The sequence below is a fragment of the Cygnus atratus genome, chromosome 1 (genome assembly GCF_013377495.2).
Source record: "Cygnus atratus isolate AKBS03 ecotype Queensland, Australia chromosome 1, CAtr_DNAZoo_HiC_assembly, whole genome shotgun sequence".
Lineage (NCBI taxonomy): Eukaryota > Metazoa > Chordata > Aves > Anseriformes > Anatidae > Cygnus > Cygnus atratus.
Genome location: NC_066362.1, coordinates 43,151,257 through 43,168,196, shown reverse-complemented (window position 1 = coordinate 43,168,196; position 16,940 = coordinate 43,151,257). Strand labels below are relative to the sequence as shown.

The following is a 16,940-nucleotide window of genomic DNA, read 5'->3' as shown; positions in this document are numbered from 1 at the left end:
GACAACGGGGGTCTGCACGGAGGCTGGGGTGACGAGGGGAGCGAGAGGAGGAGAAAGCCATCTCCCCAGAACCAGCTCCAGTCCAAGGGCAGTGCGTTGCTGGCCCCTCCGTGGCACACAGAAAAGACACAGCGCTGAGCACCACGGGGCCCTGCCAGCAGGCGTTTTTCCCTTAAAACTCATTTTTTCTTCCTTTAAGCCACCCCTTTTTTTTTTTTTTTTTTTTAACTACAGTATTGAAGCGGCTTGACCGAACAAAGGTTTAACTCCGAGGGAGGAGGGGGTTCAGCTGGGACCCACCGTTTCAGGCGGCGGGGCAGCACGGTGCTGCCCGATGATGCTCCGATGCTCTCCTTGGCCGCATCCTGCTGGCCCTGCGCACCCGGCCCCCAAACCCTGAGGCGCCACGGAAGGGAAAGGAAACCAAACCAGTGCTCGCCCCCAGGCCCCGTGTCGGGGCAGAGCCCGCTTCTCCCGACGCCCCCTTCTCCACGGCCTGAGCTGGCAGTGACAGTAAACACACACCGAAAACATGAGGTGGGATCGGGTCACCCTTCTCCCGCAGGAGCCGCGTGGCTGAAGCCCGGCAAGGGGAACGGGGTCAAGAAGGGGCTCGGCCGCCCCTTCCCAGCACAGTGATACGCTGTAAGGACGGGGACGTGGGGCTCGGGGCTGCCCCCGGAGCTGGTGGGGGGGCTGCAGGGAGGGCTCTGCTTTCCCCGGCCCCCTCGAAAGACAGTTACAAACACACAAAGAGAAAGGAAACCGTAACCTTAGAAAAGACACCGAACGCAGACGCTTGCGTGCTGGGGGGCGGCCCCGGCCCCGCCGCCGGCTCGGCTCCCCCCGCGCCCCCTGCAAGCGGCCGTCGGCCCCCCCGGGCACCTAGGAGCCGATGATCTGGCCGGACCACGTCTCGTGCTTCGTGTGGGGCGCCAGGTTGGTGAGCACCACCTCCACCGCCTGGAACTTCTGGTTCTTGGGAGGGATGGGGCAGACCTTGTACGTCACCTCGTCCCCCTCCACCGGGACGTACTCCCCCTCGATGCTGCGGGAGAGGAGAGGGGAAGCGGTGGGACCGGGGCCGGGAGCTGAACCCCGTCCCGGACCCCCCAGCACCGAGGAGGCACCCAACCCACGAGCTGCACCTTGGGGGAAAAACCCACCTGCACCTTTCGGATATACAGGGACAGAGCACCACCTACGGAGCATCACCTACGGAGACAGCACCACCCCAGCCCGCGGGTGTCCCCCAAGCGCCCCCGGGGTGACCCGGTGCCGCGCGGACTTACTCAGACACGTGGACGAAAATGTCCTCTGTGCCATTCTCCGGGGTGATGAACCCGTGGCCCTGGGAGCGCGAGAACTGCTTGCAGACGCCCTTGAAGATGGGCCCAGCGGAGGCACGCGCCGTCCTGCGGGAGGGAAGGGAGAGAGGCACCTCAGCATGGCTCGTGGCCATGGGTCAGCGCGGAAATGGCATCCCCGGGGGGAGCACGCAGCCACGCGCCGGGTACTTACGCGGAGTAGGTCCTGGTCCTCTTGGTGGGCAGCGGGCTGGGCAGGTCCCGCAGCAGGAGGTTGCCCCGCTCCCAGACGCGGCTGCCCTCGCGCTGGAAGGGGAAGGTGGGCCACACCGGGGACTTGGGCGAGTGCAGGGGCGGCACCGCCGGCGGGGCACCGGGCTCCGACGACATGGTGGGAGCGGGGGGCTCCTCCGTCTTGGGGGCGGGCGGCGGGGGCGGCGGGGAGGGGTCTGCTGCCTGCGACCTGGTGGGCGAGGGGGGGGGGCGGTTACAGGTTTCTGCTGAAAGGGTGAAGGGGAATCCAATGCCGGGTGCCTCTGCCCCGGGGCTCACCCGTGTCCCTCGCCCCGAGCTGGGGAACCCGGCACCCCGCGGGTGACCCCCCCCTCCCCGCCACCCCTCCAGCCCCACCGGGGCGTGCGGCGTATTTGGGACTATGCCTGCGGGCACTTCACGCGCCAGGGAAAGCCGGAGAGGTTTTAGTCTGCTTTCTGACTCATCCACGGCCCCCTGAGACGCGGGGGCCTCGGGGGGACGTGCGGAAGGGGGTCACCTCCGCTCCAAAATAAGCAGGTAGCAAGGACACGGGAAAAGGTTTCTGGAGCAGCTGGCGTGCTGGGGAGGGAGCAGGCGGCTCCTGTTGCCCTCACCCTGTTTGCTTTCCCCGGCCAGCCTCGGCTCCCCTGCCCCTCGGAGCCCCGCAGAGCCTCACCCGCGGGGTGGCCTTCACACCACGGTCCCACTCGGAGGCACAAGCCTCCGCTGGCCTCCTGCCCTCCCAGCTCCCGTGACACCCGGTGCCGCCGCTGCGAATCGCACCTCCTCCTGCGCGAGGCCTTTCGGCTTCCCCACCAGCTCGGGGACAATGGCGGGCTGTTAACCCGAATCCTGTGCCCTGAGCCAACTGTTAGTATGCGCGGGGGCTGGCTGCGGGAGCAGCTTCCAGCTGCACGGGCCGTGGGGCTGTGAGACAGGAGCGTTTTTGGAGGCAAAACAAAAAGCGGGGAAGGGGCGCGCGGGGCACCGTGCTCGGGGACACGCAGCAGCTCAGCACCCCGGGGTGCTGGGCGCACAGCCCCGCTTCCTGCCCTATCCGAGTCCCTGCAGTGAACAAAGGGACGGAAGAAACCAAATCCACGGCAAAAAGCGGAGGGGGGACACCGGCACGTCCTCCCCACGCCTGCCCCACACGCCTCCACGCGGTGCGGGGACGAAACGGGGGCACCCCGGGAGGCCACCGCTCAGCGTACCCCTGCGCTGCCTTCGCGTTTCGCCCAGGGGAGGCTTCCAGGCGGAGCTGCCAGCCGGGCGCTGACGGGCCGGCACACAAACCCCAGGCCAATTAAGGCAGACAGGCAGGAGACGCGTCGGCTTTTATCTGCAGATCCAAGGGCCCCCTTCATCGCGAGCGGCTGAGAGGTCTGCAGTTTATCAGACGAAATCGCTGGCTCCCTCCCTCCTTTCAAACCCAGGCACGCCGACGTGGGTGCTGCCGTGACCCCGTTTAACTCCGCACCCTCCCCGAAGCCGGGCAGGAGCCCTTTGAAGAGGCACCGGCCTCGCCACTCCCCGTTCATCAGCAGCAGCGAAGAAACCCCCCTCCCGCGTCACCCACGATACATATTTAATTGCTTTAATCACCCTCAGCCCGTCGGCCCTCCCACACGGCTCGTCTTTGTGCTCCTTCTCCTCGCCGGGACCCGCGGGACGGACGGACGGGCTCTGCTGGGGGCCGTCGCGCCCCGCTCCGGGACGTGATGCCTCCGCCACCCGGCTGGGCCGCTGCGTGTCCCGCTGTGTCCCTCTGCCACCGCCTGGCCCCGGGGCTCCTGAGCATCCCCACCCAGCCGATGTGGGTCATTTTCTCCCCCGTATGTCCCAGCGAGACCTCAGGCGGGCTGTTCCCTGCCTCTCCCTACCACGTTTTCCCCATCCCCGGGGACCGCCGGTGCCTCTGGTTTAGCGCCCGGTGAGTTTGCAGGTTCACCTCCCCCGTCGAGAGCAAAAAAACCCGCATTTCTGAAAGAAAGCCCGGCTCCGCAGCTGGCCGCTGGCAACCACCTCCCCGCTCCTGCCAGGGCACCCGGTGGCCAACGCGATTTTCCAGCCCGCCACCACCCCGGGGGAGCTGCCTCCCAGGTGCTCCATCCCTCCACGTGCCGGAGCTGGACACAAAATCACGGGTTTTAGCTTTGGGGCTTAATTCACACGCTGGAGAACTCCAAGGACCCGGAAAGGGCTTCTCCCGGGGGCTGTAGTAAGGGGTGGGAACCAGCAGGCTGCCTAAGGACAGAGGTGAGCGCTCCGTTTCTCCATCCTCCCGTCCTCAGAGGAGGATGGCAGCCCCGGCGTCTCGCAGGTTTTTATAAATGCTGTCTCTGTCCGATGCTAATGAAAGCCTCTTTGCCCCCCGCCCCCCCTTCTTTTTTGGTTACCGGATCATGCCATTAAGAGCTAAATTACAAGTCAAGCAATTTCCTTCACGTACCCTGCATGCTAAAATCCCCTCCGCCGAGATGAATTGCTATAGGAAAAAGAGCCCAGGCATTTTCTGGGAATACACATTTAAAGCTTCCCCTCCCCATCTAAGCCAATCACACTCCCAACTCCAAGGCTCTTTGCTGAGATAGTCTCGCCTACGATACAGCCTGGTTAGCGCTAAAATATGAATGTCACCTTTATGGATTGATTATAAAAAGCTCCCTTAGCCTGTGCTCTGCAGCCGCGTTCTTGGGAAGGCCATGGGGAGAGCAAGGCGGCTGCTGGAAGCCAAGGGGAAGCAAGGGGAGAAGCCATCATGGAGGCTTGATTTACCTTTTAAGCATATATGCATAATCATCGCTCCCAAAGACCAAGTTTGTGGGATTTGGTCGTTTGTGGCTTGGCTGATTTTCAGATTAGAGTAGGGTCTGTTCAAAGACCTCACGCAAATGTCCTCATCCGTGTCCTTCCTCCCTCCTTTGTGGCTCTAACTTGCTGTCTGCAGGAATGAATAGTGCAGCCAGCCCCAAAGAAGCACCGATTCAAGCCCCCATCAGCTGCAGCCCGCTTTAATAAGACAGATTTTCGCCCGCCGCTTCCCCCCCGCTCTCAGCAAACGGAGAGCTGGCTCCCAGCTGATCCCAGCCCTCCGTGGCAAAGCCCCAGCTCTTTGCCCCCAGCAGCAGCGGCCATGCAGCGCTGCCACCCCCGGAGGAGTTATTGTCTCGGAGGCTGGTGGGGAATAAACAAAACGGAGGAGGGAAGCGGCACTTCACCCTCACACCTTTCCGCCACCTAAGGAGAGAAAGAAAAGAACAAAACAAAACAAAAAAACAAACCACAGCCTTGAAAGCAAACGCCGTGCGTGAAGTCTAACCTCCGGCTACAATAGCCTGGGTGAGCTGGATGGCCGTCGTGCCTCCCCTTACCTCCTCAGCAATTTGGGGCTCCCTGGAGCTGGGGCTTGCAGAGCATCAGCGCTCGGCGGGGACGAGCGAGCGCTCCTCCGCTGCCCGGCGAGGAGCAGCGCTCTCGCATGTAGCCCGGCTCCGGGGGCTTTTCTCTCGCCGGCTGGCTGGCTGCCGGCTGCCTCCCGACGTCTCTGCGGTGCCTGATGTGTGTATGATGTGCAGCCCGCACACACGCATCCGCACGCCTTCCCTGACGTCAGGGCCAGGCCAGGGGGAGCGGGCAGGTGGGAGGGATCAGGCCGGTCAGCCCCGCGCCAGGCTTAACCGAGAGGCCCGAGGGGGGCCGGAGGGGCCGGGGGTCAGCGCGGAGGGCCCGCATCGCGCCGGCCGTGCCTCCTGACACACGCCCACGTCGGTGGCACGGCCGCACACGGCCACGGGGCAGCCCCGCAGGCTGCAGGGACAAGGCGACGGGGGACTGGAGCCCCCAGAGAGGGGTCGAGCCTCTCCCCACATCTCCCCGAGTCCTGCTGCGGGCGTTTCTGCCTTTAAAGCGTCACATCCCTAGCGCTACCGTACGGCAAGCCCCCCATACCGAAAGATCCTTTCTTTCTCTTCTGCCCTGTGCCGACAGGGCTGTGCTTGAGAGGGTTATCTCTGCAGGCAGAGGCAGCGTAACGAATCGGCCCGAGACTTTCTCTCCTGGGGGCACGGCGCGGTGCGATCGCTGGCTGCAGTGAGGACGGCAATCAATTGTTGGCCGTGTCCGCTGGGGATAGGGCAGGGTGTAATGGGGCTTAAATCGCAAGGAGCAAGATTGATGCTAGGCATTAGGAAACACTTTCTAACAGAACAGACAGTTAATTACTCAGATAGATTGCCTGGGGAAGTGCTGGAGTCTCCATCGCTAGGGATTTTTAAAAACAGGCTGGGCAGGCATCCGTCGGGGATTTGGGGTGATATCGGCCTCATTTTGAAGCAGGAAGGTGGCGTGTCTGTGGGTTCCACCACTGCCCATCACACTCTGGTTGGGGCTTTTCAAGCAGCTTTCCACGACAAAACACGAGTCCCATTCACCACCTACAGTCTCATCTGCCCAGTCTGCCCTTCAAAACCTCACAAAAGAAGCGGAGGAGAAACACAGCCACCTGCTTCAGCCTCTGGTCTGAGTTCCTCCTGAGCTGGCCCATCCTCTCCTGGGGCAGCTCTACCTCCAGCAGACTCAGCCAGCCCAGGAGGGCGCGGAGCTGGAAGCAGCTGGAGGCTGGAGGAGCGCTGGGGACGTGCAACATGGACATGCCCTCTTCTTCCCCTGCTTTTCTTTCATATTTGTGCAGCGAATATCATAAATGCCTCTTCTTCCCCGCCTTATTTGTACACCAGGGCTAGCTGTGTGCCCAGCTGCATGCGTTAAACACCACGGACCGAGGCGAGCGTCAGACTGACTCTCCCACGTAGTCACCAGGGGCTCCTGCAGGGAGCTCGAGGTGCGCTCGGCTGGCAGGTGGCTCTGGGCATGCGCTGCAGTGGCGAAGGCAGGAAGTCTAGAGCATGTTAAAATGATAAAAGGAGAAGAGGGGAAGCTTTGATCACGGAGTGGGAGCGGGGGTGCTGGAGACGCCTGCGGAGACAGAAGCAAAGGCAGGAGTGCTGAGGTCTTTGTACGTGAGAGGATACCTAATTCCTTTGGAGTCAATCAAAGCCGGGCCAAAACAGCCTCGATGCAAATTGCTGCTCACCTCCTCCAGCGTCCCTGAGCCAGTTTTCCCCACAAGACCTGGGAATGTGGAGGCAGAGGAGATCGTAAGCAAAATAATCTGGGGGTTCCTTTCGCTTTCCTCCCAGTTTCTGAGCCTTCAGGTAACTTCAGATTGTGTTTTCAAGTTTCCTCTACAGTTGTGAGGATAAGAAACGCCTAGGGTTTTCCCTAAGCAGCAGAAAGATCCTTCTATGATCTCTCGATTCAAGCAGCTGAGGCCTCAAAAAACAGCCACTGAGATCCACGCTCCCGGTTGTTGGAAAAGCCCCGGCACAGGGGCTCAGCCCTGCTGAGGGACTCTGGAGACTTCACAGTTCTGTGGATTCGTGGCTATTTCTTGTGTCACTGCTACTCGGACAGAAAGAAACCACTCAGCAAGACGGGGCTGTTCACACCATCTCCAACATCAGGGCACCTCGACTGCAGCGTGAGATACAGTGTGCTGCTGAGTGCTACCCACGGCTGAGTTGAGACAACACCAATGTTTTACAGGGCAAAGTTTGGCTTTGGTTTGTATTTTTACATCAGAGACAATGCTTATGACAAGGGCTGCTGGAAATACAGAATTCCTCCGAGGAGAAAACCTAGCCGGTAGCAGCCCAACATCCGTCACAGCAGCGAAGCCCCGGGCGTGCACCAGCTTGGGGTCAGAGAGGTTACCTGCGGAGCGGAAGGCATTTCCTGTGGTGTTTGACTTTGCTGGTGGGGGCTGAGAAATCGCCAGAAAGGCTCAGCTCTGGTGGTGCTTGTAGCCTGGTGTCCTAAGACAACGCAGCTCCTCTGCCACCAGCTTTCTCTCCTCACATTTGTTTCCCCAGAGTGGTATCAAAAATAATACCTGCAAGCTTCACCAAAATATGTAACGGCGTAGAGAGGGATGCTGTTGTCCTTGCGGAGGAACAGCCTGCAGAGCTCAGCCCTTGTTTGCAATCAGAGAGCTGATACAGGAGGGATTATGCTCATCCCAGCCCCAGAAGGGGTGTCTCACTTCAGGAGACACCAAAGAGCTAACTGTGAGACACACACCAGCAGGAATGGAGGTCTCACAGACCTACAGCTCACACAGCTGGGATTTGGGGCTGTGGATCAGGCTGAAGGGAGACGCATTTGCTTTGTACGGGGCACCCATCACACCCTGATAGGGCAGGCCTGTTGGAGACATGAAAAATGTTAGCTCAAGGGTGGGTCAGAAATGCGCGTAGGATATGGCTTTGTCCTAATCCACCTCTTTCAGTCTCCCATGTTCTCCCAGGAATTCACCCTGCTATTCCTCTGAAACCTTGCCCCTGTTTAACGTTATAGCTCTTACATACAAAATCATCCAGAGTGATCACCTTGCCAATATCAACACATTATCTAACTTCTGCCTCCTGGTGTGATCCCAAGACTATTTCTTACCCTGCTGTCAGTTGAGGGGCATGCTCAGGAACTGATCTCTATTCTGAAAAAGTAGCCGCAGACACCTGCAAAAACTGCACTTCAGCTAAAGGTCAAACCTAGCACCAACCGACCTGCGTGGGGCCAGGACAGAACAGCAAGGGACGCAGCACGTATGCCAGCAAAACTGTGCCGTGCTCAGCTGCCACCACGGAGCAGGAGAAAGGAGCCTTTGTGCAGCTCCCTGAAGTAGGACGAGCAGAGCGAGGCGCACTGCGGATTTGGGTTGAGGTGTCCTGACGGAGCGGTGCCCGCTGTGCTGGCAGAGCGCATCGCTGAGGCGGCAGAGTTGGCTCCCAGAAAATGCCTTTGCTCTCAGGGGACGGGGAGAATTTGCTCCCGGGCCCCCCTTTTAATACGCACACCCCAAGTGTACGCAGACTGGCCATTTAATAATAACACCAGTAACATCCTTGTAAAACAGGAATAATTGCAAAGAGATCAGAAACTCCTCAGCCAAGACAGGCGTCTTGTTAATAAGGCCTAGGTGCGGGATTTGCATCCTCATTTTCCCCTTCCCACTCCCAGACAGCTCAACATTTAACGATGATCTTAGCCCAAACGCTCATTACTGCCCCGCTAAGCGCTGCTGGGGGGCGCGGGGGCTGACACGCATCGTGTTTGCATCAAAGCCCTTGTGCTGACAGGGCACTTTTCCCTTGTCAAGCACAGCCGCGCTCGCTTTTCCTCTCCAGCCTCTTTATAAAAAGGGGAGGAAAAAAAAGAAAAAAAAAAAAAACACGCTTCAAGCAGCCTCCTTTCATGTCTGGCGGCAGGTCTCAGACGTGGGCATTGCCCCTCATTTTCCACAGCCCCTCTCCCCCGGCTGCAGGCCGTGCAGTTGCTCAGAGGCGGATGTTTCCGTGTGGTATCCACCAGGAGCCACCGCCGCAACGCCCGCTAACGCCCGCTAACGGTGCCTAACGGCTGCCAACGGCCGCTAACAGCCCTCAGCACCCTCCTCCCTGACAGGGGCACAAAATGGCCGCCGCTCCTCCGGGCGGGCTGGGGGCGGGGCTACCCCGCTCCTCACCGCGCCGCGCGATAGGCTCCGCCTCGCGTCAATCAGAGCCCGGTGAGCGTTGATTGGCTCCGGCACGGGAAGCCTCCTCAGAGGCGTTGCGCCGCGCGGCTGTGAGGCGGAGTGGGGCTGCCGGCAGCCCCTGGCCTTAGGGAGCTTCGCGGCCGCCTTCGTCCCTTTTTTCCCCCTCTCCTTCCTCCCTTTCGCCCCTGAGGTGAGCGGGGTGCTGCCCCTGTGCCTCGTGTGGCCCCGGCGAGGCTGGGCTCTCTCCCCGTGTCCCCTCAGAGGCGCTGTTTGCCGGCCACCATGTTTGTGCTCGTGGAAATGACTGACACGGTGAGGATTCCCCCCTGGCAGTTTGAAAGGAAACTGAACGAATCCATTGCCGAAGAGCTAAACAAGAAATTGGCCAATAAGGTAATCTGTAGCGTGGTGTAGGCTTCGTGGCATCCCTCTAGCAACTGAGCGTTTTTTCTGCATTTTTATTTCTACACGTGCACTATCGTAAAAGCTTAGGTATGAAGGCCGTCCCCACAGACTGAAATAAAAGAGACTGGGACCAGAGACAGCCGTGTATCACCTCAAAGGGGTCTGCTACTCTAATACCTCATGCTGGAAGGGGAAGATACCGAGGTAACAGACGGGCCAGAGAAGCATGGAGAGAAGTCACTGCCGTCTTGTATGTAGGGTAACAGTATGAAACACAGCCTGGAAAACAAACACGAACCCGTCATGGGGGAATTAAAAAAAGCCAGCGTAAATAAATTTAGAACGTTAATACTGGAAGAGAAGTGACAGTGACGGTATGTGACTTGCTCTGTGCTGAGTACAGACGTTGTGGAGGCAGGCTCTTGGCCTTTGGCGCAGGCTATAAAGAAGCGTTGTGTCATAGGCCAGGAGCTCGCCGTTTCCCCGTGCAGCCCATGGGATCGTGGTTAGCGTGCAGCTTTCAGCATGAGGCAGGTGCAGATGTCAAAATGCGGCTTGTCAGTGCGAACGGAGCTCCAAAGAGCAGCCCCAAGCAATCTAGGGTTGAGGGTGGCAGATCACAGGGACAGGTTATGAAAAAACTCTTTCATCCGCTGATGACTAGTAGGTGCCCCAAATGTTGTAGGCTAAGAAGCCATGTTAGAAGTAGCAGAGAAACCAGGAGCTCTCATTTTCCCCAAAAGCTATAATTTAAGACAAAGGGAAGTCTAGAGGCCTTTGAGAACACAATGTAGAGAGAAGCGTGTTTGGCCTTTGGACAAGCATTGAGGCTGCTGAATGATGTCTGTTCTTTCCTGTGGGCAACTGTTTACTGTTGTGTCAGGTCAAGTTTTTTCACCATTAAAAAAAAAAAAATTTGAAAAATCCCAAGGATTTCTGTTTGTAGCAATGCGTTTTCCAGTGCCAGTAAAAACACGTGCTCCCATAACACTTGAATAAGATAGGGGATCCTCTGAAATGCAGCGTGGTTTGGGCTGGGGCTTTTGAAGGATTGTACTAAACCAGCCTCCCTCCCATCTCGCCACCCTTCTGCTGCCTTCTTTTGAAGAGATGAATGCAGTGTACAAGCTTGAAGGGAGTTAACCTGGTAACCGATTTATTGCTTTTTAAATATTTTTTTTCTTTGAACAGGTTGTATACAATGTTGGTCTTTGCATCTGTTTGTATGATATTACAAAACTGGAAGATTCATACATATTCCCTGGAGATGGTGCATCACACACCAAAGGTACGCTCTTGTCCTGAGTGTAAACTAAGCTCCATTGTTAGTTAAAAGTTTAAAGGAGATTGCTGAAGTTCACAGCAACTTAACTCTGTTCCTATTAGAAGGGCAAGAAGAACATGGCAGAAGTCTCTTTGCGTTTCTTTGGTTACAAATACAGATTTAAAGAGCCAGTCGTGCCTTCCTTCTCCTGCAGTCCATGTCTGTACTGCAATTAGAGCCAGAGGTGTTGGATAAGAAAGGAGTTAATTCAATTTTAAATGATTGGAGATCTCCAAATGGAAAATAATTTATATTAATCGTTCTACTTTTGTCAAATATTGTGTCTTTTTGAAGCTTATTTTGCCTGCCCGGAATTTTGAAACATGTTTCTAATTATAGCATTCACACAACAGTTGATGCTTTTTTTCTAACTGGAAGTTTTGCTGCTTTTTTGTTTGAGACTTAGACAGATCTGGTTCAGCATACATTTTAGGTGACTTTTTTTTGGTAATAATAAATGATTCATCTCTTTACTTTTGTCTTTTAGCAAATCTGAATGAAAACTGGAAGCAAAGGCATAAAAACAAATTTAATATATATTTTTAAAGTTTGTTTCTTTAAATAAAATAGAAAGATGCATTTTTCTAGCTTTAATTTTCAGTGTTGAAGTATTGCTTGAGTAAATGAAGTGTTTCCTTTTAGAAGGGAACTGGACTGATTGTGTGTGGCTCCCCTCATGTAAATTTTAATGCCAGTAGAACTCACTCCCTACAAATAAAAGCTTCTCTAACACTGAGGAGGATGGCAGACTCTCCTGCTTGCTTTTATCTCCATTCACTTCCTTAACTTTGAAATACTCCTTGAACCGAAACAGGATAATATGTTCTCTGTGAGTTTGCAAAGAAGTCTCCTGCTTTCAGAAGATGAGATAGCATTTATTATTACCAGACAGCAGGATTTATTACCCTTTTTCTAATTTTATGTAAAGGAGCGGCACTGAGTATGGACAGCTAAAATGATGTTAAATAGCTCTTAAGCGTTCTGCTTTGTCTTAGTATAGCTTCCTTATAAATGCTTGGTTAGAAACGTAACTGGATTTTTCACAGAGGTTAAATAAGATTTTTAGAGAATCTTACTTTGATAATATTGTGTACCACATAATTTAATTGGAAGAAGATACATCTTCACTGACAAAGATAAATGGAGCAGAAGTAGTACAAGGAAGTATCACTTCAGCTGATATTCTTGGCCTCCAAAGAACACTAACATCATAAGTAAAGCAGAGGCCTGCTTCACGTCCATAGTTTTATAGTTTTATTCTGTGAAATTAAATTCTTGCAAGCTTGAAAAGCGGAGAACAAGAAACTGATGATCAGCTGCTGTCATAATTTGTACAAATCAGAACTCTGATTCCTGTTTTCCTGAACAAACCAGTACCTGTAAAGAAGGTGTAAAAGATGCTTGATGCAGCATTTTAGAGGGCATGTAGGATGTGGGATTTTGTTTTAATGGCTGCCACCCTGTGGAAGGAGAACGGTTCACTCGCGTGGTCATAACGTTACCGATCTGTTTTCTTTCAAGTGCATTTCCGCTACGTGGTCTTCCATCCCTTCCTGGATGAGATTCTGATTGGGGAGATTAAAAGCTGCAGTCAGGATGGCGTTCACGGTAAGCTGCAACTTCGAATGTTAGGGACAGAAGAGCCGCAGAGCACTGGGAGCTGCGACGATTTCAGGCAGCGTAACGCTCTGTGTAGGCTGGTTGAAGACGTGACCGGCCTCTGGTGCTGCTCCCATCTGAGGGTGGTTGGTAGTCTGAGCCTGGCAGCTTCCCCTGCGCTTGATGGTTTTGCCTGCAGCTCCCCTTTCCTTTTGTCACTCGTGTGCGTGCCCAAGAAGAATAGGCAAGCCCATCTGGAGCTAGACTGGATTTATTTTCTCGCTTCAATTAGCAGAACTTTTTTCTTTTTAAGGTGGTAGTATCGGATCATGTTGGTCTGAAATATCTTCCATATAGTTCCATGAAAATTTATGATTATTTCCTGTGTCTGAAAACAGCAGGGAAACATCTTTCTTAAGACAGATGATCAACTATGTACTTTATGAAGTACTCAGTTGATGAGTTGCCTTCTGTTATTGTAGGAGTCTTCTGTGCAAGCTCCTCTCTGTGCTCATTTGTTAAGTCAGGACAGTGAGATTACCGTGGGTACATTTATTGCTGAATTTGGGCAGGTCCGCTATCTGATCAACCTCAACATCATGAAATCTAACAGGGGAGGTGGGATTGATCTGACTTGCCTTTGGTGTCTGTATTTGACGTGTTACATCTGTGATTTCTAAGCTCTTTTCTTTCACGGACCTCCATAGCATCTGGCTCATTTCTTGGAACCCTTACGCTTCCAGCCCTGCTCCAGGCAGCCTTTTCCTTTCCCAGCGGGCAGGAAGACTGTGCCCTCTGTTGCTGCATGTGCTTCAGCCGGGTGCCTGCTTCGCTGCCAACTGAAATTGAGCGTTGTGACTCGAAGAATAATTCCTGCATAATCTCAGACGTCCTTCCTAAGAGGGGAAGGAGAATAAGTCTAGAAATGCATTTTAGGAATTGCTGCGGCACATCCTCGCGAAGAGTCATTTCAGTCTTAATCAGATTCTTTTCTCCACAGTTTCTATTGGATTCTTTGATGATATTGTCATCCCACCAGAATCCCTGCAGCAGCCAGCTAAGTTGTATCCTTTGATCACCTTGGATAACTTCACTGCTTCATCTGAAAAGATTGTGCAGTGCTGGCCCAACAGGCATTCACTGCTGCAACAATGAAGGTGCTCAATGGCAGAAGCTAAGCTGTTGTGTCGGGCAAGTCCCACAGACTGTTATCACAGCTAGACAGGCCTCACGCCTATTGGGTTTTGCAGGATCATTGTGCCAGCTGATAGAAACGAACGGCAGCGTCCCACGAACAGCCACGCTGTAATCCCTGCCTCTAGTCTTGGCTGCTGCTGAAGACAGAACGCAGGTTTTCCCACGTGGTGCAATGTCTAGATACGTGGTGCGTCTAATATCCTTGCTCGTGGTAGGCAGTGTCTTCCTGGGGTTCGAGGGGTCTGTTTGTTTTGGGGGTGGGGAGAAAAACCCCAACTGCGTGCAGGAAAATCAGAGATGAGGCCCTAGAATGTGCAGATGGTGACCTAGGACAGTGCGCTGCAGCTCGAGAAAGGATTGTGAAGAGGCTTTGAATCGAGAGGATGCTCAAAACTGTAGGGAAGTGATCTGCCAGGTGAAATCGTTTCCATCCTTAGCCCTTGGCGTGGCCAGCGATGAGGCAGAGCAGGTGTGGGTGTGGGAATATGAGACAGAAGAAGGGGCCCACGACCTTTACATGGACATCGGGGAGGAGATCCGCTTCCGAGTTGTGGATGAAACCTTCGTCGATACGTCTCCCACGGGTCCAAGCTCTGCAGAGGCTTCCACTTCAAGCGCCACAGAAGAAGTCCAGAAGAAGGAGGCACCCTACACTCTTGTGGTAACAATGCGCATAATTCGTAGAGCCGTGTAAACAGCATGGTTTGTTCTAGGCCTAAAACAGCATCCCTTTCCCAAGGAACTGATCGTGTTAAACTGACCATGAAGCAAAGAAAGTCACATAATCAAAGGAGTGGGAAAGGGGAGAAAGGAGATCGTTCTTGCGGTCGCTCTGTGCTTGCAGCGTGTTTTCACTGAACCATTGTGGTTGTTGGTGGAGCTCCTGTCTGGGAGGCTGAATTAAAACAGACGGAGTGTAGATGCAAGAGCTGCAGATAGGGATGAGCATACGAGGGATCCAGAGCTGGGAAAACCACATCAAGGTTTGCGCAGCAGCTAAACAGCCTTTCCCATGCCGTGTTTTGGCGTAAGACCTCCCAGAGCACGGTGCAAGAAAAAGATGGATGGAAACCAGTAAGAGCTGTGTTCTCACAGTTGGGGTATGTCGGGGCAGTCAGCACAGCCAGGAGATGGAGCGGGAAAGTGCTTGATCCTTCAGGTGCTGCAGGTTTGGTGCAGCATTGACAAGGATTAAGGAAATTAGGGCATTTGCAAGGCTGGGTTCTGACAGCAAGAAGGGGAATACCTCATCTGTAACTCAGGGGGGAGACATTTTGTATTTTTACACGTTTTCCCCTGCATTCTCTATGCGGTTTACAATTGCACGCCCTCTTCTGCTCTGTGTGAACAGGGGTCGATCAGCGAACCAGGCCTGGGCCTCCTGTCGTGGTGGACGAACAGCTAGCTGCAGTCAGAGCCTGCTCCGCAGCAAGTCTTTCCAGTGGATAGTGGGGGGATTACGGGATCCTGCTGGTGCTCGCTGCTCCTTTGAAGCTGAACGAGAACTCAGAGCTGCCATCCTCTGTTTCCCCGTCAGCTTCCAACCTGCCAGATCAAGACAGTCGCTTTCAAGAAATGCCTTCGCTGATCTGTAGAAGTGAATTTGCAGGGACAAAAAGGCCAGAGCCCAGCAGCAGCAAACCCAGCTGGGGCTTTCGTCTCCTGCCCTGGAGGGAAAGCTGGGGAGGTCTTTACTCGCCTGAGCTACGAAGGGAGTTGGATTTTGTGAGTGAAAGCGGGAGAGAATGCTTGTCTAGAAGCGTCGCTTCCTTGGGCTGACAGCTTGATCCCGGAGGGGCAGAATCCTGCCCTTCTTACAGGAGCTGGAGGAGAAACCCCAAAAGACTGGAGCTGAGAGGTGTTCTGCTCTGGAGACTTGGAAAGTGCTGCTGCCGGGAGAGCAGGGGAAGCTGTGGTAACGTTCTGCTGGGAGTGGGAACTTCATGCGTGGATGAAGGCCGCCAAAGAGAACTGGAACGAAATTAGTTTACCCCAAAGTAACTCGGGCTTTATGAAGATGACCACTGCAGAAAGCTACAGGCTGCTTGTGGTGAAGGGAAATACTGTACTAGGTGGGCTGTATTTGTGTAGAATGGGCTCAACTTTGCTGGAGTTTGAAAATGCATAATTATGGACTGAAATGGACCAATGTTACTTTAAGTAAGTTAAATGTGTTTGTGTGAGAGTGTGTTAATACCAGAAATGGAATAAATAGTAAAAAACCCCACAGCCTGCTCTCCTCTACAATTTCTGGAGAAACTGTTAGCTTCCTGCCTAGCAGGAAGGAAAAAAAGTTGCCTCCTGCAGTCTAGCTACTTGTATTTCAAGGCAGACCGTGTTGAGTGTCAAGACTAATGCTTTGCCCTGCTCTAACAGCCAATAACAAACAATTGCCATCACCCTCTCTGACAGCAATGAAAGGAAAGAGGGGAACAAAACAGTGAGTAAAATCTATGCAGGGCCCAGTGCCAAGCGGGTGATGTTGCACATAATTACAAAGCCAGCCACATTTGGCAGGAAGGGGCTGTAATTCCCTGGGATAGCGGGTCTGCTAACCTCCAACTGTGAAAACAAAGCCTGAGTCACCAGCACCCTCCCAGCAGTGCAGTTATAACCCCTTAATTCTGAGCTGTTATTCCTGGTGCATTGCTCTAATTAAAAGGGAGCCTAGAATTCTTCAGGTTCACATAGTAACTGCGGTCCAGCTGCTGAGACAATAAGCTTACTGAGCGCTGGCTGTGCAGCAGGGCTCAGACATGCAGTCATCTAGACGTGATAGAAACAAACTTGGCAAAAAATCCCCACCGGTTTTTGTAGGTAGAAATTTGGGTGATGCAGGTTAGCGCCTCAACAGCCAGAGGCTTCCACGCAGACCCCTCTGTAGACAGGGTCTGAGGTTCCTCCAAGTAGCTGTTGTGCTCAGCTCAGCTTTATTTGCTATTCTAACAAAACTGCTCTCAACATCAAGCTTTTGCTGTGGTGGTGAACGATTCTTGAGCAAATTACTGCATGATGCTGGGAAACCGTACATAAATCACTCATTACCTGCAAGTTTGTCATTACAACAGTGTAACTGATGCCCCGAAGAGGAAGGCAGGGTTAGTCATGAGCATAGCCTGCAGTAGTTAATGGCAGTGGATAAACCTCCCAGGTCCTCTGCTCCTACTGCTTTCAGAGCACTGCTACAGCTGGGAGGCTTTTTTTTTCCTTAACCATGTGGCCTTTGCATAACAATACAAACTGAGCAGGTAGCATT

The 16,940-nt window shown here is 54.0% G+C and overlaps 2 protein-coding genes across 2 annotated transcripts; one reads left to right on the top strand and one right to left on the bottom strand.

The window, feature by feature from the left end:
• Positions 1-885: 885 nt before the first annotated feature.
• On the bottom strand, positions 886-4,359 carry CSDC2 (cold shock domain containing C2). The gene is given in 7 exon segments (XM_035544203.1): positions 886-1,048; positions 1,293-1,415; positions 1,522-1,759; positions 2,421-2,430; positions 4,203-4,244; positions 4,247-4,282; positions 4,285-4,359. Coding segments are annotated over 7 exon segments (687 nt in total).
• A 4,852-nt stretch (positions 4,360-9,211) lies between these two features.
• Positions 9,212-15,912, top strand: POLR3H (RNA polymerase III subunit H). Its single transcript, XM_035544329.2, has 6 exons — positions 9,212-9,552; positions 10,756-10,852; positions 12,410-12,496; positions 13,488-13,551; positions 14,138-14,345; positions 15,036-15,912. Exons 1-6 carry the CDS (start codon positions 9,442-9,444, stop codon positions 15,087-15,089), a joined length of 621 nt encoding a protein of 206 aa, XP_035400222.1. The 5' UTR covers positions 9,212-9,441; the 3' UTR covers positions 15,090-15,912.
• Positions 15,913-16,940: the final 1,028 nt, after the last annotated feature.